At 41.7% G+C, this 20484-nt stretch overlaps 1 protein-coding gene across 1 annotated transcript; it reads right to left on the bottom strand.

The window, feature by feature from the left end:
- Nucleotides 1-1188: 1188 nt before the first annotated feature.
- On the bottom strand, nucleotides 1189-19446 carry LOC118966082 (myosin heavy chain, fast skeletal muscle-like). The gene is made up of 41 exons (XM_090217749.1): nucleotides 19328-19446; nucleotides 18801-18846; nucleotides 18444-18671; nucleotides 17955-18101; nucleotides 17609-17765; nucleotides 17362-17389; nucleotides 16997-17105; nucleotides 16798-16890; nucleotides 16562-16622; nucleotides 16145-16243; nucleotides 15757-15860; nucleotides 14525-14663; nucleotides 14145-14263; nucleotides 13827-13976; nucleotides 13559-13729; nucleotides 13041-13344; nucleotides 12383-12447; nucleotides 12213-12300; nucleotides 11980-12097; nucleotides 11725-11848; nucleotides 11429-11565; nucleotides 10098-10353; nucleotides 9643-9885; nucleotides 9032-9208; nucleotides 8788-8933; nucleotides 8506-8596; nucleotides 7533-7922; nucleotides 7309-7435; nucleotides 7023-7141; nucleotides 6704-6900; nucleotides 6371-6554; nucleotides 6069-6234; nucleotides 5618-5742; nucleotides 4413-4721; nucleotides 3692-3895; nucleotides 3427-3552; nucleotides 3117-3287; nucleotides 2730-2834; nucleotides 2546-2641; nucleotides 1943-2074; nucleotides 1189-1298 (listed from the first exon to the last, which is right to left on the bottom strand). Exons 3-41 carry the CDS (start codon nucleotides 18657-18659, stop codon nucleotides 1281-1283), a joined length of 5811 nt encoding a protein of 1936 aa, XP_090073875.1. The 5' UTR covers nucleotides 18660-18671; nucleotides 18801-18846; nucleotides 19328-19446; the 3' UTR covers nucleotides 1189-1280.
- Nucleotides 19447-20484: the final 1038 nt, after the last annotated feature.

The following is a 20484-nucleotide window of genomic DNA, read 5'->3' as shown; positions in this document are numbered from 1 at the left end:
GCAGAGAAAACAGTCTATGACTTATAATGTCTGGCACCATGTTTATAATGTCTGGTACCGCTTGGCGGGCGGTAGCAGAGAAAACAGTCTATGACTTATAATGTCTGGCACCATGTTTATAATGTGAATTACCGTGTTTCTAATGTGAATTACCGTGTTTCTAATGTGAATTACCGTGTTTCTAATGTGAATTACCGTGTATCTAATGTGAATTACCGTGTTTCTAATGTGAATTACCGTGTTTCTAATGTGAATTACCGTGTTTCTAATGTGAATTACCGTGTTTCTAATGTGAATTACCGTGTTTCTAATGTGAATTACCGTGTATCTAATGTGAATTACCGTGTTTCTAATGTGAATTACCGTGTTTATAATGTGAATTACCATGGTTATAATGTGAATGACCGTGTTTATAATGTCTGGTACCATGTTTATAATGTGAATTACCGTGTTTATAATGTGAATTACCGTGTTTATAATGTTTTATCGTGTTTGTCATGTGAATTATCAAAATTTCACCACTAGAGGGGACGAGGGAACACCAATCATTATGGATGTATATATATCTGCATGTCTTTAGGGGGGGGGGGGGGGGGGGGGGTGTAAATTGGCTAATGATAAATCAATATCATGTTTTCTTTACTTTTTTCATGTATATATGCGTATTATCTCGGATAACCCAGGACTAAAATCTAGTGTTATTTGGTCAGATAATCGAGTACCATTTGTTTTCACGTCGTCTGGCAACATTAGATTAATGTGCGCATTATCTGGGACAAAATTCAAATGAAAAAACCGTTGTATCCTGAGAACTTTGTTCTGAGAATTTCCGGCCCAATCACCAAAGTGTTCTCTCTCAATTGCTACCATGTTTATGTTTCCATCTTGCCTCTCCTATTTGTTTCTTATGGAAACATTTCAATTTGGGCATGTTCATACAGGCCACTTCCCCTGAGTGTAAAGGGTTAAAACTATCATGGATGATTATAATAGCTTAGTGTATGAATTGTGTAGTTACATTTCTCCATCCTCGTCCCTCAGCTGGTTACCAAAACAAGTGACCTCTTTGTTGGGGTGTCCGCTTTGATGTGGTTTAAACCCCAGATTGCTACTTTAGTTAAAGTACAGTATTTTTATGGTATGAAAAAAGCTGTTTTCTGAGAAATAAGTCCACAGTCACAAAGGAAGTGTATGTAGGCCGACATGTTTTTAATCAATGCTCAACATTTCACCATGAAAATCATATTTTATGAAACACAGGAAATTGACTTTGGTCTTGTTTATTCAGCTTGGTTTCCCTGTAAGAAGAAAGACATAACAGAATGGATCAGTATTAATAATGAACATGATCAATATATCAACACTTGGTAATAACAGAATGGATCAGTATTAATAATGAACATGATCAATATATCAACACTTGGTAATAACAGAATGGATCAGTATTAATAATGAACATGATAAATATATCAACACTTGGAAATAACAGAATGGATCAGTATTAATAATGAACATGATAAATATATCAACACTTGGTAATAACAGAATGGATCAGTATTAATAATGAACATGATAATTATATCAACACTTGGTAATAACAGAATGGATCAGTATTAATAATGAACATGATAAATATATCAACACTTGGTAATAACAGAATGGATCAGTATTAATAATGAACATGATAAATATATCAACACTTGGTAATAACAGAATGGATCAGTATTAATAATGAACATGATAAATATATCAACACTTGGTAATAACAGAATGCATCAAGTATTTAAGACTACTCAGCTTGAAATTTTATCTCATATCTAACAATACATTTGAGTGATTGTTAAACATCAGTATTGACCTCTGTGAAGAATGAATCATAGGTGGTGTTGATGTGGTCATGTTTGAACATCAGTCAGGTGTAGGTTTAGCAGCAGTTTTGTACCTTTCCGGAGTCACGGGTCTTGGCTCTGAGCTTGTTGACCTGAGTCTCAGCGATGTCAGCACGCTCCTCAGCCTCTTCCAGCTCATTCTGAACCTTCCGGAACTTAGACATGTGCTGGTTGGATGCTTCCTCCTGGGTGAGGAAAAGAGAGGAGAGCATAACATCAGTATTGAAAGTTTGGAACTTCAGGTACCAAATTAATATATATTTTTAAAATGTATTTTAACGTTTTTTTTTATTGACAGATTTTGGATAGCATTGTACAGTATATATATAGGGAGATAGATGATACAGAAGAGATAGTGAGTGGTGGAACAGAGGATCAATCTGCTGCTTCCAGGGCCATGTGATCCAGGAGAGTCAGCAACACCACCAGACCAGCCCCCGGCACAAAGTTAAATAATATTCAACCCTCTCTACTTTAAAATGTTACACATAGGAAGAGTCACTGTGCAAACATTTCTTCAGAAAGGACTTGCACTATCAACTGAGTCAATGTTGACGTTGTGCAGTAACAACACTTCAACTAATCTCACTAAATGTATTGTAATGTCTCCTTGGGACTGTAAGCTCTCAGAGGATTTGACTAAGTCTGTGACTCACCGCTTCCTCAGCCTGCCTCTTGTAGGCCTTCACTTTCATCTGCAGCTTATCTACCAGGTCCTGAAGTCTGGCAACGTTCTTCTTATCCTCCTCAGTCTGTGGGAGAAGTTACAAGAATCAATAGTCCATAGTTTAACACACAAACCAGTGTGCTTTAGTGTGTGAAGAATGCACTTTTTCTTACCTGGTAAGTGAGCTCCTTGACTCTGCGCTCATACTTGCGGACTCCCTTGACCGCGTCTACACCTCTTCTCTGCTCGGCCTCCACCTCAGTCTCGAGCTCACGCACCTTTGTGGAAGAAATAAACGTCGGCATTTATGTGAGGTGGTAAAGTCAAACGTAACAAATCTTTGTAAAACAGGAATGTCCTTCTACTGGTCAAGAAGTGTTGTCTGCTCCTATGAACTTTTACGATTTTAATTAAAGGGGTCTATAATGAAAACAACTACTTTTCATGATGTAGGTGGGTTAGTGAGAGAAAAAGCCATTACACAATACCCCTGTTCATTTTCATATGATCAAATACATTTCCAGCAATCTGTTTTTCAATCCACCCTGCTGTTAACTCACCCTGGACTCCAGTTTCTGGAGCTGCTTCTTGCCTCCCTTCATGGCCAGATTCTCAGCCTCATCCAGACGGTGCTGCAGGTCCTTGACTGTGACCTCCAGGTTCTTCTTCATCCTCTCCAGGTGAGAGCTGGTGTCCTGCTCCTTCTTCAGCTCCTCAGCCATCATGGCCGCCTGGAATGGTAGTTAGTTTCATTTATGCACCAACTGGCACCAATCATAAAGCTCCTTTGGGATCTTTGGTGTGGTTAAACCAGCCCAGTGACTGCTGGCCCTTGGGGACAAATCAAGTTGATGTAATTCAAGGACTCACGTCAGTGATGGCCTTCTTGGCCTTCTCCTCTGCATTCCTGGCCTCCTGGACGATGTCGTCCACCTCTCCCTGCACCTGAACCAGGTCAGTCTCCAGCTTCTTCTTGGTGTTCGCAAGGCTGGTGTTCTGAAGGAGGAAACAAGGCGATTTGTTTGACTCCCAAGAGAACTTACAAGTGAGATAGAGAAAGTCACAAGGCTGAAGTCATGAAAATGTAAACGGTTTGCTTGGTTGAGTTTCATTAGAAATGGCTTTTGACCCATACCTGGGAGTGCAGCAGTCCAACACGCTCGCTGGCGTCCACCAGCTCAGTCTCAGCCACTTTGCGGCCTCTCTCTGTCTGCTCCAGAGCAACTCTCAGCTCCTCGATTTCAGCCACCATCAGACCGTTTCTGCGCTCCACCATGGCTGCCTGCTCCTTCATATCTTCTGCGGCGCGGACGGCATCATCAAGGTGCAATTGGGCATCCTGGGGATCACAATTACATAGTATCATTAGACTTGTGGAAGTAGGGGTGAAAGGATTGGTAATAAGGGGGAAAGGGGGATAACTAGTCAGTTGTACAACTGAATGACTTCAACTGAAATGTGTCTTCCGCATTTAACCCTCTGAATCAGAGAGGTGACGGGGTCTGCCTTAATCGACATCCACGTCATCGGCGCCCAGGGAATAGTGGGTTAACTGCCTTGCTCAGGGGAACAGTGGGTTAACTGCCTTGCTCAGGGGCAGAATGACAGATCCGGCAACCTGTTGGTTACTGGCCCAACGCTCAAACCACTAGGCTACCTGCCACCCCAGTGGGTAATAGGCATGTTCATTGGTAAAAATGTCCCCGATATCCCTACAGTATATTTGTTCACTCTAATATCTCTACAGTATATTAGTCCACTCTATTACATTCGTCTGATCTATCATTTTATACTGATTAAAAAACAAATCCATCCCCATGTTCAAGTTGTTGAGCCTGATGTCCAAGTTCCTTTACCTTGAACTGTCCCTGGACGTTCCTCAGCTGTTTCTGGGCCTCAGCGGCCTGCCTGTTGGCGTGGCTCAGCTGGATCTCCATCTCATTCAGGTCTCCCTCCATCTTCTTCTTCACCCTCAGGGCGTCATTCCTGCTCCTGACCTCAGAGTCCAGGGTGCTCTGCATGGAGTCAACCACCCTCTGGCTGTTCCTCTTGATCTGCTCCATCTCCTCGTCCTTCTCAGCGATCTTCCTGTCCACCTCACCCTTGATCTGATTCAGCTCCAGCTGCACACGCAGAATCTTGGATTCCTCGTGCTCCAGTGTGCCCTGAATGAAGAGAAGCAGTCAGTCAAATCAACCCTTCACTCAGCTCCGCCCCCCTTGGTTACTGTTGCACCCTCGGACAATATTTTCCTGGGAAGCCCAATTCCCCATCCAGACCACTGGAATAAACCCCTTACAATAATCTCAAACTGTGTTTTTATATACACAATGAAATTAAACACTACCCCTCAGGTATGTTGTGTTGGTCTGTCATTACAGCTGCTTCAAAGGGAATCCTGGTCAAATCATTTTTGTAGTGTGGCCACTGAATGGCTCTGAATTCAGTGCCAGCATGCAGTCAAAGCTATAACTACTTTCGGAACTAACTAGTGGTCTCAAATCGTATCCTGAAGTTTAAATCAGATGGGAGATGTATTCATAACATGACTAACTGAGCTAGCCAATGTACATGATCATATAAGTTATATGGCTAGCTAGCAACGTTTGGTGGTCTATGAGACAGAGCTAGCTAACCAGCTGAGTTAGAAAACAATACAACAAAAGTATATCGGATGTGAAAAAAACTATCAACAGGCTCTGCATTTCAGGATTCAAGTAGCAAGTACCCCTGGTGAACTGTTCAATTTTTAAACTTTAATTTTATTTTAAGAAAAGTCTGTGTTTCTGTTTTCTTTTTCTACTGGTTTTCATGTGTTTGAAACAAGAGCTTGTTCGATGTGTCTGACTCGACGATAGTTGCTATCCATTGGAGAACAGGGATTGGTTGCCCACAAACTTTAGGGCGGAGCTTAGCGAAGGGTCAGGACGTTTGGATGTGCAAAACACAAGGAATTGCATATATATGATTACAATAAACACCAATAAAAGGGAGCAGTGGATTGTAGCTGGCATTGCCAAGTGTAACACTGCTTTTCCAATCAAACAGCTGTAGTTTGTACCTCAGCCTCCTCCAGAGCGGTCTGGATCTCAGACTTCTCTGTCTCCACGGTCTTCTTGGCCTTCTCCAGCTCATGGATGCTCTTGCCAGTCTCTCCGATCTGCTCAGTCAGGTCAGAGATCTCCTCTGCACACACAAACACAGAAGCTGTTTAGACTTGGGAGACTTTCAGTGGATTTCACCAATGCACTGAAGTTTATATTGAATCCTAATAACAGATAATTAATTATGAGCACTTCATACTGTCTTGCAAATCTAATTGCCACCCCACATCATTGGGTTGTTCAAAGGAATACCAATTACAAGTTCCAAAAATATATATATTTTAAAATGTATGTAAAAATTATGAGATTGTGTAATAGCAACTTCATATAATGTTGATGATTCCAGTCGATTCCATTTTCAAACACTGGTCAAACATCATGCAAAAATAACTGCTGTCAAATGCTCACGTTGCAGGTTCTTGTTCTCTCTCTTCAGAGTCTCCAGATGATCCAGAGCCTCCTCGTAGGAGTTCTTCATCTTGAAGAGTTCAGTGCTCATTGAGCGAGCCTCCTTCTGAGCTCCTTCCAGCTCAGCCTGGCCCTCCTCATACTTCTGCTTCCACTCTGCCAGAACCTGGGGAAATCCATGGGATTTTCATTACAACTCATTGAAAGAGAGTTTTCAATCGGAAATATGCTACAATTCTAATACAACTGATCAAATAGCAGACAGAAAATATCACCCTAGAGAGCGGTTTATAAATGTTCACCTTGTCGAAGTTCCTCTGCTTCTTGTCAAGGTTAGCGGCCATGGCGTTGGCTCTCTCAACGTCAATCATGAGGTCCTCCACCTCTCCCTGCAGTCTCTGCTTGGTCTTCTCCAGGGAGGCACACTTTGAGTTGGTCGCCTCAATGGTCTCCTCAGCCTCCTGCAGACGCTGGGCCAGCTTCTTCCTGTTGGACAACAGCGGGTGGTGTCATGGTGAGTAACTTGTTGTGAAACAAATATTGCACTACATATTGAAGTAACATTTTCTCAGATCCCCAACCAGCCTCACCATCCACAGCCTTTATTTTAGTCTTTACTATTGAGAGCAACTCACTTGGCCTCCTCCAGCTCCTCTGTGCGTTGGATGGCATCAGTTTCATACTTAGTCCTCCACTGAGCCACCTCACTGTTGGCCTTGGACATGCCGCGCTGCAGCTCTGCCTTGGCCTCCTGCTCCTCCTCAAACTGCTCTCTCAGGAGATCACAGTCATGGCGGGCAGACTGGACACCATGGGCCAGTGCGTTTTTAGCCTGAGAGATAAAGAAAGACAAAGAGAGATTAGAGAGGGAGAGTAAAACAGATGACAGTAGAAGTCTCTGAGGGAGGTGTAGAAACAGTCTATGTGTAGATAAAGCTCTAAACTGTGCCTTACCTTGACCTCCTCCTCAATCAGTCTCTTCAGCTCCTCCACCTGCTGGGTGAAGGCCTGTTTGCCTCTGGTTAGCTGAGACACCAGGGCTTCCTTCTCCTCCAGCTGGCGACCAAACTCACCTGCAGGGAAAGAGGGACCTCCTGTGAGTCATTCTTTCTAGATTGAAATTGTATTTTGAGGAATCGTAGTGCAGAAACTGTGTGGACTGAATTTACAGCCCCCGACACATGTTATTGTGTACTACTGAGGTGAACTATATTGGTTTGTTGTTCATTGTTGGAGGTACCATTTTCTGTCAGGAGTCTGGCCCTCTGTCCGCTGATGTCGTTGACCTGGCGAGCATTCTCATCATTCTTAGTCTTGAGCTCGCTCAGCTGGTCCTCAAGAGTACGGCACATCTTCTCCAGATTGCCCTGTTAGTGAAACATATGGGACTGTCAACTTCAGTTTATTGAATGGTAATGTAGTTGGCCCTCCTCAACACTGCTTGACCAGAACATCACTACTCACCTTAGTCTTGGCGACAGCCTCCATGTTGCTGGAGAGGTCATCAATCTCCATCTTGTACTCGCTCTTCTCCTTCTCCAGCTTCTGCTTGACGCGCTGCAGGTTGTCGATCTGCTCCCCGAGCTCAGCCACACTGTCGGCCTGCTTCTTGCGCAGAGCGGCGGCTGTGGCCTCATGCTGCAGGGTGGACTCTTCAAGATCACGACGCAGCTTCTGGAACTCAGCCTCGCGCTTCTTGTTCATCTCAATCTGAGCAGCAGTGGCGCCTCCGGCCTCCTCCAGTCTCTCGCTGATCTCCTCAAGTTCCCTGGAGAGATCGGCCCTCTGCTTCTCAACCTTGGCCCTGGCAGCACGCTCAGCCTCAATTTCCTCCTCCAGCTCCTCAATACGGGCCTAGAAAAAGGGTCAGGAGCAGGGGGAATGAACACTACAATACAGTTGAAACAATTGAACCTCACTACATAATAATAGCATGTACTGTATATTTAGCATAAATGTGTTTATACATAGCCAGCTACACTAACATATTTACTATATTCATTAGACCGTGTCCCATGCAGGAACCAAACTAACAACGGTAAGAAGCAACTTCTTTGCATAGATTAGAAGCACCAGCAAGAAGCACCATCTTCCATCTTACTGAGCCATCAGAATCCACCAGGAAGAATGTGTGCTAGTGTAACGGATGTGAAACGGCTAGCTAGTTAGCGGTGGTGCGCGCTAAATAGCGTTTCAATCTTTGACTTCACTTGCTCTGAGACCTTGAAGTAGTTGTTCCCCTTGCTCTGCAAGGGCTGTGGCTTTTGTGGAGCGATGGGTAACGATGCTTCGTGGGTGACTGTTGTTGATGTGTGCAGAGGGTCCCTGGTTCGCGCCCGGGTATGGGCGAGGGGACGGTCTAAAGTTATACTGTTACACTACCAGAAGAAATGCATTGGTTATTTTCCTGTACTGGAGCTTAGATCCTGTACTGTACCTGGAGTTCCTTGATCTTCTTCTGCAGCTGAGCTCCCAGAGACTGCTCATCCTCTATCTTGCTGAGGAGCTGGGTGGTCTCAAACTCCTTCCTAACAAATACAAACACGTTGATTGCAAAGTTTGTTTAGGTTAGACAGTGTAAAGGGAGCCTAAGCTACCATTCACTTTGCTTTTAAGAATCACATACAAAGACTATTTCATGATTACAAGAATGAGCCAAGAAGAACCATTATGTTGATCAAGAAGGCAGGGAAAACTGTAGTCATTTATTTGTGTTTACTTCTTGATTTTCTCATCAGACTGCTGCTTGTCATTCTCCAGGTCCATTATGGACTCCTGGGCCAGTTTCAGATCTCCCTCCAGCTTTCTCTTGGCTCTCTCAAGGTCCATACGGAGCTTCTTCTCTTGCTCCAGAGAACCCTCAAGCTACAAGATATAAACAGACATGTGTTGGTCAAATCTAAACAACTGTAGATTATATCATCTTGCATAATATCATGGCCAAAATGTCAAACTCCACTCACGTCGTCCACTTGCTGTTCCAGCTTGGTCTTGGCCTTGGTCAGCGTGTTGACTTTGTCCTCCTCTGCCTGCAGGTCATCCAGTGTTTGCTGGTGTGCCTCTTGGAGGGCTTTCTTCTCCTTGGTCAGCTTGGCAACACTCTCATCCACAGACGCCATCTCCTCGGTCAGGTTTTTAACCTGAAAACGGCCACAACAAACATAGTTTTCTGTTAATTCACCATAAGTGAAGTAGCAGTAACAAGTGGGTAGCAGAACATGCAATGAATCTTTTTGTTTCTACCTTTATTTAACTCGGCAAGTCAGTTAATAACAAATTCTTATTTACAATGATAGCCTAGGAACAGTGGGTTAACTGCCTTGTTCAGGGAAAGAATGACAGATTTTTTACCTTGTCAGCTCTTGGATTCGATCATGCTAACTTTCAATTACTAGTCCAACACTCTAACCACTTGACTACCTGCCACCCCAGGTATACTCCCATGTGGGGAGTACACCATATTACACTATTTTGTGTCTTAATTTTTACTGCACTCACAAAAAGACTTGACTTCCATTTCTGTTTTGAGTTCATCATTATTTGGATTATTGTTTGGTTAGACTGTCTACAATACCTTGTTTTCAGTGGCGTGCTTCTCCTTCTCCACTTTGGCCAAGGTGAGCTCCAGGTCATCAATGTCCTTCTTCAGCTCAGAGCACTCGTCCTCCAGCTTCCTCTTCTTGGCAGTCAACTCAGCATTCATCTCCTCCTCATCCTCCAGCCTCTCAGTCGTCTCTTTGAGTTTGGCCTCCAGCTGGATCTTGCTCTTGATGAGCCCCTCACACCTTTCCTCAGCATCGTTCAGATTCTCTGAATCCTGGTTTCAGAACAAGAGAAAAAAACTGTTTTCACTTTGTGTATCAAAATATAGACTTTATTTAGTCAAATAATTCAGAGCAAATCAATAATTTTTTTTGAATATAAATATATACCATGGGCATTTTCTTGAGTTAGCCACATAGTGATTGTGTTAGTATCTGTGTACTTGTGTGTCTAAATGTGCTCTGATGAGGGTTGTTGCTCACTCACAGATGCGACTTGAAGCGCCAGGTCATTCTTCTCCTGCACCATGGCCACCATCTTCTCCTCCAACTCCTTCTTCTTGGCCAGAGCCTTGGCCAAGTCCGACGTCATCTTCTCATAGTTCTCCTTCATGTTGGCCAGCTCCTTCTCAGTCTCAGCGCTCTGCAGCAGGGGCTTGATCTTGAAGTACAACTTCATCCATGGCCAGGTTTTCACATTCATGAATGAACGGATGTTGTACTGGATGGTGAAGACGGAATCTCTGGTCCACAGAAAGGATAGAGTGACATGGTGAGTGACATGGTGAGTGACATGGTGAGTGATATGGTGAGTGACATGGTGAGTGACATGGTGAGTGACATGTTTAAAGATTATTAGGAAAATGATGATTAAATGACTGAACAATATTCTCATTTTAAATAGAACTGTAACAAAGTAAACTTATATTCTGTTTTATTATATCTGATTAACAATATGAGTTCATAAGAAGGGATTGTGTGACACGGACAAGGAGTAATTAAAGTTAATGAACACCATTCCAACTAGGAAGAAAGGAATGGGTTGTGGATTAAGTAAACAGAAAGGTAGTTAACCTATGGTTGAACCGAAGAAATGAGCTCTGGGGTGTTTTAGATAAGGCAGTGAGTGCATTCCTAGGTTTTCTGTTAGTTAGAACTGTCAGCTAAGTGGTGATCAATAATGGTGAGGAGTCAAAAGTTAATTCAGTTTTGCAATGAAATGACGACATGTTATTGTATATAAACTGTTACTCGTGGTAACGTGGCAGCGCGCTCCGAGAATAAATTCTGTTACCTATTATTGATAAGACTGGTCTCTGTCTATTTTATACAAACAAGAACCTTACACATTCTCATTAAAATAGATTAAGGGAATTCAATTAATGAAAACACATTGGTATATTTAAATTACAGTAACAAAGATCTCCTCCAGTTTTAAAGAGTAGGACTTTAAAACTACATTCTCGGATTTGAGGAACAACAAAACAGGGACCCTGACATGTTTTGTATACAGCTGAGGAATGGGGCTAGGGAAATGAAACCACTCTTAAATGTATAGATAGCGCTACATAGGGAATGACTGACAAGTAACCCTAAGATCATGAGGCATTTCATATTATTCCTGAAAAAATGGGTAAAAATCACTTATTTAAATAACAATTGAACAGCTTGCTAAATCCCAACCTGCTGCTTTAATAGAATATTATAATATGTACTTTCTCATCCTGAACAACTCACAGCATATTCAGTACACAATCATTATACATTACATGCAGGTGTTTGACAGAATTCTTTGCCAAGATGTCTACTCTTCCTCACCTCCTCTCCATCATCTTGGTGAACTCTCTCCTCATGAGGAATCCACGGCTGAGAGCCTGGACCATGCCGACCAGAGAGGCCAGCTTCTCATCTCTCATCTCCTCCAGGACACCCAGCAGACCGGCTTTGAAGAACACCTGACACAGGTTGACATGGTCAATTATAGAACCACCAGAATTATGGAAAGAGATAGAAAGTATTTTTGCAGTTGTTTTTATGTTTTTACTTAACTTTTGTTCAACTCATACATTTCTTTTATATAGAAATGTGTTTTTGCTGGGGGGTATTTGACTGACCTTGGTGTGTCCAAACTTGTAGTCCTCGTGATTCACATCAATGGACCCAAGCAGCTTCTCAGAAGCCTTCTTGTTGTCCATGAACTGTCCCTCAGGGATGACACTGGCATTCAGTACTTTGTACCTGAATCAGGAGAAATGTCAAGTTGTAATAGATTGGTTATATTACGCAAAATAATAAGGCTATTCTGATGTTGGGAAAACCCTTAGAGATCATATTTCTGTGTGTGTGCGCGCGCTCGTGCGTGCGTGTACCTCTGCTTGAAGTCAGCATAGATGATTCTACTAGGGAAGCCCTTCCTGCAGATCCTGATACCCTCCAGAACACCATTACACCTGAGCTGGTGGATAACCAGGAAGTTCTCCATCAGACCTGGAAACACAAACCAAGTCTCTTTAAATACTCATAAACAGGTTATAGACTGGTTTGTTAGTGTTACTGACTCTGTACTGACAAGATGTCATATTTAACTCAACCTCTATTGTACCTGGAGTCTTTGACTCGTTGGGGATCAGGCAGCGTACAAAGTGAGGATGAGTGCTCCTCAAGTTGGTCATCAGCTTGCCCAAGTTCTCCTGTAAGAGGGTTACAAACCATGTTCTCAGAAATCATTTCTGATAATCACTACAGCTGAATATCCACATTTTAAAAGCTCACCCTGAACTGGGAGGACACAGTCTGCATGGAACCACCCTTCTTCTTGCCTCCTTTCTTGGTTGTATCTGTTATAATGGAGAAAAGTTCCATATAAATGAGAGAATCTCATGTTAATTTCACATTTATCTTAATGCACGTGCTGCCAATGAGATTGTGTAAAATAACACCTGTTGAATGAGTAAATTAACCCAGTAAATCACCCTGACAAATTGTGATACATATAAAGCAGCAATCAGCAGTTGAAACAATAACAAAATATGCTCCCTGCCCCTGTTTTGATAAAAAACTGAGAGATATGAATGGAGAAACATAACCACTCAAATTTATAGACAGATCTATGTATTGAAGGACTGACCATCCATGATATCAAAATGATAGTATGAATAATGTTTTGAGGCTGTAAAGTGCATGTTTGCCTTTACTTTCCTTACAAGCATTAAAACAAGCTCATATTTTGGGTTCTGATGGGGTACGACAGGTGAACTAAGCCGATGTTCTTTAAGAAAAAATGTTCAAGAATGAATGGGTACATATCTTTTAACCTCTAACCTCTACATCCACGAATGGATGTAGCAACTGCAGACTGACCCTTTAAAGAATATGGGACTGATTTGTAACTAGTTCTTCATGAAGTCTTTTGATGTTCTGCTAATCTTACCCTCAGGTGGGGCAGCAACATACAGTGTAGCCATCAGTTTGACTGAAGACTTCCCGTACAGCTGAAGAACTGAGTCGTTCAGGGGGTCCTTGTTCTTGTCCAGCCAGCCAGTGATGTTGTAGTCCACAGTGCCGGCATAGTGCACCAGGGAGAAGTGGGCCTCTGCCTTGCCTTTGGCTGGCTTGGGCTTCTCAAATGCCTTGTTTTTGCCAAGATGCTGGTCATACAGCTTGTTCTTGAAGGAAGTGTCTGAAGCCTTGGGGAACATGCACTCCTCTTCAAGGATGGAGAAGATGCCCAATGGCTTTACGAAAAGAGATGTACATCAAATTAGTGATATTAACATTTAGGATCACATTTGTTCTTTTAGCAAATATGCTATTATGAGAGTATCTTCATTTAGGGGCACAATAGTAAACATATTGAGTTCTCAACAGTCAGATGTGTTGTACCATGTGATAATATCTCCATTTGAACTTTGCTGTTGAGGTCCATTATAATCCTGACAGACAGCTTACCTTCTCAATAAGCTCAATGCAGGCAGCCAAGTCCATGCCGAAGTCAATGAAGGCCCAGACGATTCCCTCCTTCTTGTACTCCTCTTGTTCCAGGACGAACATGGTGTGGTTGAAAAACTGTTGCAGTTTCTCATTGGTGAAGTTGATGCACAGCTGCTCCATGCTGTTGTACTGTTGAAGGAATTTCAGAAGGGATCATTTCATCATCATACAAGGCTGTAATCCCTCTCAATCACAACTAATTGTCTTGTTCTGGTCTCAGACTCACATCAAAGATCTCAAACCCGGCAATGTCGAGCACACCGATGTAGAACTGCCTTGGATTCTTGGTGTCCAACATCTCGTTGATACGGATGACCATCCACAAGAACATCCTCTCATAGATGGACTTGGCCAGAGCCGAGACTGAGTTATTAACCTGCAATGATAATAGCTCAAATGAATACATGAGATATTGACCATGTCTAGTGACAAGGTGAAAAGAGCTCGGGGAAAACATCACCACTATTCAAAACAAGCAATTCACTCATCACCAAAAGACGTATGGTTCTCAGAAAATGGTAGACGCTGTGTTTGGCCGCCTTACCTGAGGCACAGTCTGTCCCTTGGTCACATACTCATTGCCGACCTTCACTTTGGGGTAGCACAAAGCCTTCAGCATCTCAGCTGAGTTTAGGCCCAGCAGGTAGCCGATTTTATCAGCCACTGGAGAGAGAACCAACAACAACAGACTCAGAAACACAAGATCATTTGTTTCTTTTCGGAAGTTTTTTGTGGGTCTAGGTTTTGATTTGAACCCACATTCATAATTTTAAATCATTTCTGGAGGTTGTAAATTGGGCTCCATAAATGATCTCCTGCCGGACTTTGAGGAGGCTATGTCTATCTTACACGTTGTATATCTATGAGTGGGACTGGGAATGGGACTAATGCTTTACTTATTGTATATCTATGAGTGGGACTCACCCTCTGTGCCGTCTGGCTCGGCCTGCTCCTCACGCTGCTTCTGCTTGAATTTCAAGTTGCCATGGTGCAGTACAGCTCCTGTCAGCTTGTAGATGCTGATCTTCTCATCATTAGTGAAGCCCAGGATTGTAATGGCATCCTGGCATTAGACAGGAAGTACAATGGTGATGAACTGAACGGTAGTTTTCTCACATACAGTACACTACAGTTCTGTTTTCTCAACAGAACAAATGGGATGGACATTTGACTGGCTTCTCAGATCCACGTGATTACACTTGACCAACACTGGTAGATGACATCACAAGATACATTTGACACAGTTCCACAGGGACTTAGTGACACTCTCTTGTTGATGTCTTACATGTACAGTATGGGCCTCAAGGTGAAGTGTGAAGGCTTGAAGAGTTCCTTGAGGCACATGCCTAACTAACTGTCATCGGACTTTCATAATTCCTATATGTGTTCATTAATTAAATTCACTTAGTCTATTTTAGGAGAATTTGTAAGATTCTTATTTGCATAAAATAGACTGAGACCAGTCTTATCAAAATGAGATAATAGTATTTATACTCGGAGCGCGCTGCCATGAAACCACAAACAACAGGTTATGTACAAAATATGACGTCATAGGTTATAAAATGTCCTTCCTCCTATCGACCAGGACAAAACAGGTTCAAAAGTTTATTCCAACCCCCTAGCTTTGCTCGCTCACTCCAGACACACACTTATCAAGATTCACTTCTGCAATCTTCACCTTCATCCATCACTATTTAGAAGACAGTTCCAGATGATGGAAAACCCAGGAAAACACTGCTGCCTTATCTGAACATCCCAGAGCTAAGTTGAGTCGGCTCAACCACACGTTAACGATCCTTTCTGCTTACTTAAAAACCCACAATCCATTTCCTCCCCAACCTGGTTGGAATGGTGTTTATTATGTTTAATTACCCCCTGTTTCATGCTACACAATCCATTCCTTATGAATTAACATTATTGATCAGATATAATAAAACAGTAGAGTTTAATTAGTTATAGTTCTATTTAAAATGTAGTTATTGTTTAGTTATTATTCATACAATTCCTAACACTAACTCAAGGCATTTAGAATCAAACAAACAAATACATGAAAATTCCCAGCAGCCACCAGGTTGGAATTGCACAGTGCATTCAGTGTGTGTGGTGGTCCTACCCATTCCATATATAGAATATAATGAACCCTTTGTTTGACTCACGTCTGTGGCATCCAGCTCTTCCTTGTCGTTGATGCTGGCCACAGTGATCTGACCCTGACTGCACATGGGGAAGTCGTAGGGGTTGGTGGTGATGAGTGACATTTCTATGGACAACAGAGGATGTCTTGTCAGTTAAATCTCTTAGAATTGTGCTGTCCTACCTTTACAGTATCTCTGCTTTACTCAATAGATGGACTCAATGATGTAGTATGAAATAAATATTATCAACTGAGACTTGTGGACTAGTGCATCACAGTCCATTACTTAATAGATATTTCCCAAAGACCTGACCCATATCTAGATGCCTTGTTACCATGGATGTACTCATTGTAATAGTATTTATAATGGAGGTAGGAAACATTCCCCCTGAACCCCTACTTTGCCTCACCAATAATGTCAGGTTTGTGATTGGTCATCATCTGGAAGAAGATGTGGTAACCTCTCTCATCGGGAAGCTGGAAGGACACTCTGGACTTCTCTAGAAGGTCTGAGAGAGAGAGAGAGAGAGCGAGAGAGAGAGCGAGAGAGAGAGAGAGAGAGCGAGAGAGAAGAGTGAAGAGAGAAGAGTGAAGAGTGAAGAGTGAAGAGTGAAGAGTGAAGAGTGAAGAGAGAAGAGAGAAGAGTGAAGAGTGAAGAGTGAAGAGTGAAGAGTGAAGAGTGAAGAGTGAAGAGTGAAGAGTGAAGAGTGAAGAGAGGAGAGAGGAGAGAGAAGAGGGAGAGAGAGAGAGCATTGGATAAAGCTTATCTCCCCAAAAAGTCTGTGTGAATTTAGTAAAGAATTGAGAAATAATCCAAATCAACTCACAGGTCTCAATGTCAGCTTTAGCCAGTTTGCTACCTTGGAAGTGAATCCTGATGAATTTACCCTAAAGTAGAGCATGGGGGTTAGAAAGAGGTTAACTAAATACATCTAGCATTTTACTTTGATAGACCCCTTTAAATGTTACAGTTTGTTGGACATCTATTGATACAACAGAAGGGAAATACTGAAATACATTTGTACAATATAGATCACTTTCCCAGTGTGCCCTTCATACTTACGAAGCGAGACGAGTTGTCGTTCCTCACTGTCTTGGCATTACCGTAAGCCTCCAGCAGAGGGTTAGCAGCAATGATCTGATCCTCAAGAGACCCCTGATTGAGACAAACACAAGTTGCTCAGAAACTGGTAAAGTTAGTTATTCTCGATTGCTTGATCACAGCCCACCAAACTGAAATGTCTTACAAAGGTTCAACATACCTGCATTTTGCCTGGTTCTGCTTCCTTCTTGGCACCAGACACTGCAATGGTGGCAAAGTACTGGATGACACGCTTGGTGTTGACAGTCTTTCCTGCACCGGATTCTCCGCTGGTTAATATGACAGAGAATCAGGGGTTTTAGTCACATGTTTGAATGTCAGATCGTCTTACACTAATAAATAACATTGAAAAATACACTGTTGACGTATTTTAATTCATAAGTAAATCATTAACAAATATCCCCGCTCATCGACTCATTCCTATGCGTAGCCTAATCCATTCATAATGTAATATATCACACCCAAGTGACACAACATATTGCAGTAGAAACATTTTCTCAAGTGAGATTTTAGTAAACAACTTACGTAATCAGGACGGACTGGTTCTCCTGGTCTGCAACAAAACAACATATTGATTATCATACTCAAGCAACATTATGGGGACATTATTGAATTCATAGCATCATCATGGATTTAAATTAGGAACCTTTTCCATTCAAGGCCAGTGAAATCAGATGTTACCAGCAAACTGTTCTAACGTAGTCTTCTAGTCAGCAGATACATCCCTAAAACATATTTTAACTTCCATCCATCCTTCCATTAGAGCTCATACCAATCTGCATGAACTGAAAGGCGTTGTCAGAGACGGAGAAGATATGGGGTGGAGCCTCCATCCTCTTCTTCCCTCTGTAGGCGTTAACAACCTCCATGTCATACACAGGAAGCCACTTGTAGGGGTTCACTGTGGCACAGAACAGCCCAGAGTAGGTCTGGATGAACGAGAATAAATTCAATTAGGGGATTAGAACAATCAGATTGACGTTTACCTGGATTTATGTGAGGATGTGGGTGTACTATGGTATAGTAATGTAGGTCTACTGTATTTGGTCTGTTTTGGTTTCTACCATGACTTTATGTGTAGTACTGTATGTGTGTGTATGTTTAGACAGGTATCTTACATAGATCATCCATGCTGCATAACGCTCTTTGAGGTTATACAACACAGAGGCTTCATTCAGGTAGGTCATCATGGCCATGTCCTCAATCTTGTCATACTTAGGGGGGTTCATCTGGTAGACGTCTGCTTCCTTGAACTCTTTTCCTTCCTGAAACAGTCAGAAATATAGATTATACACAGATCAAACTGGGCAGGACTGAATTCTGTTTGCTCATTAAATACAAGTTCAATCTTTAAAAAAATAATGTTTAACTGCAAACCTCAATCTAATCCAACTACTTTGTCATCAGCCACTGACACACATGGTGATTCTTAACTAGTCAGTACAGAACATGTCATGCTATTTTTAAATAGCAGCAACGAAAGGTATGTTTTTCAATGTTATATTCTACTGCTGTTATTGATTTCATTTGGTCTATTGGCATGTTTTGATTATTGTGATATTAATTTCAAGACAGAGAAATTTGAATACTTTTCAAATCAGGCTTACCTCCTTAGTGCCGTCCGGATGCGCGACTGTCACAGTACACTTTCCTTCAGTCCTGGCAGTGACCAAACCCTTAAGGTAAAGCTCCTTGGTGTCTGCGACATAGCATGCGTTCTTTGAATCAAAGGGTGCGGTTTGTGCCTCCATCCTCTCCTTCTCAGGCTTACGGAGGTATATGGCAGCCTTGCCGTAGATTTGCATCTCCGCGTCCGTACTCATGGTGACGGATCACTAGGAAAGAGGCGAAACAAGAAACATGATTGACTCTGTGGTGCTTCCTCCACAGTCAACAGAGTTGTGAGTTGTTTCTCTCACAGAACATTTGTCCCTTTTCTTATGAAGACTCAAAATATGTCTCACCTTCTTTTCCCCCTTCTACAGATGAATTTGTACTTCTTGGAGAACCCTGGGAAACATTAGGTTGTTGTGAATACGCACAAGTCTAAAGCTATATAATTTAGCCCCCCGAAGAGGTAGAAAACATTTAGAACTGTATAATTCAACCCAATCATTACAGCCTTGTCCAATTAATCTACAGGTGCAACTGGTGACTTCCATTTTCCTGGTGACAACTCACTTAACTACACATTCTGTCAAGAATTCAAATAAATACCCCTGAAAACCCAGTTACATTAGAAACCAACCCGTCCGTTTATAAACAGCAGGAGAACCACTTTTGACAGTAAATAAAAGTTTGTTTCAAGTAAAACACATTTAAAGTATAAACATTTTAAATGAATGTCAGTTGATATTGTAAAAAAATAATGAAATAATGTAAATAACTAAATGCAGAAGTCAACTGAAACAGTGCATTTAGCCACTGCCTCACATGCTGAGTGCTAAGATGACACAAATGTATACATGTGAGGAGGTGGAGAGAGACTTACCACAGAGGAAGAAGGTGTCTGACTTATGGATGCTGGGGTCTCAGCCTGCTTATATCTGGTTGAAACTGACAACCAGGCAAAAGTTAATTATGGACCACTCTGGTAAAGGACATGGATTGGATGAGAGACCTCTGTATTTCTGTGTCTCACTAGCGCCACCAACTCCCAGGAGCGCCACACTCCCATTACATTACTTTTTAATGCAATAGTTGGTTTTAAATTGAATTGAGTTAACATCAATAAGAGATGTCATTAATAATAATTATGACAGTATCAAAAGTTTCAGATTATCAGATTGACTCCAATGTTTCTACCATAGCGCCTCAAATACTGTAATGGAGTTCCTGTTAACCCAATACCACTAAAAACATTTCAGAATAATCTGACCTTATTTCATTCAATTTTAGTTACATTCATCTTCATCAACAACTTAATGTGTTTTTAAACCGATTGCTTTGCTTGAAAACAAATCTGAACTGTCTCCTCAGTCACCACATACTTGTGATCTATCATATTAAATGCATATTTAAAAGCTATAAAAGTGTTAAATCAATGGTGTAGTTATTTATCTACAGTATGATCTATTGAAGATACTGCAGGAGCTTTTTTTTGTCTCACATTTCAGTTGTCTAAAACGGTCCAGGAGGATTCTTAAGGCTTACATAACATCAGTACAGTATTTAAATCATCTTATCCACTCATATTTCTGACAGCCAAGTAGCTGCCTCAAACTTTTATTACACTCTGAGGTAAACCGTTTAGCAGCTGGCCTCTTTAAAACTGCTTTAAAATGAATATATAGTTACAATAGAGTAACAGATTCCTTTCCATTTCTATTACATTTTAATTCATCCTTTACAATACAGTTGTAATATCTTTTTAATATCTTTCTAACAGACAGCTCTAGCAAATCAAATTGTATTGGTCATATACTGTACACGTGTTCAGCAGATGGGGTTAGCAGATGGTGTTGTTGCTGGTGTAGCGAAATGCTTGTGCTTCTAGTTCCGACAGTGCAACAATATCTAACAAGTAATATCTAACAATTTCACAACATATACCTCAATGCAACTTGTGAAGGAGACACCATCAGCAGAGGCATTGCTTTATATCATGTTTAGTACATGTATTTGTTCAAGGTCTTCTTTATGGACAGG

The sequence above is a fragment of the Oncorhynchus mykiss genome, chromosome 23, assembly GCF_057628025.1.
Source record: "Oncorhynchus mykiss isolate SJ-2025 chromosome 23, ASM5762802v1, whole genome shotgun sequence".
NCBI lineage: Eukaryota > Metazoa > Chordata > Actinopteri > Salmoniformes > Salmonidae > Oncorhynchus > Oncorhynchus mykiss.
Note: the sequence above shows the minus strand (reverse complement) of the source record. Positions and strands in the feature narration are given on the sequence as shown.

Coding starts and splice junctions, on each gene's coding strand:
- LOC118966082 (XM_090217749.1), bottom strand. CDS start 18,659: ATGAGTACGGACGCGGAGATGCAAATCTACGGCAAGGCTGCCATATAC. Junction 7,436..7,532: donor AGGCTGTCGCCAAGACTAAG/GTGAGTAGTGAT, acceptor TTTCACTAACAG/GGCAATCTGGAGAAGATGTG. Junction 3,896..4,412: donor ACGTCCAGGGACAGTTCAAG/GTAAAGGAACTT, acceptor TGTGATCCCCAG/GATGCCCAATTGCACCTTGA.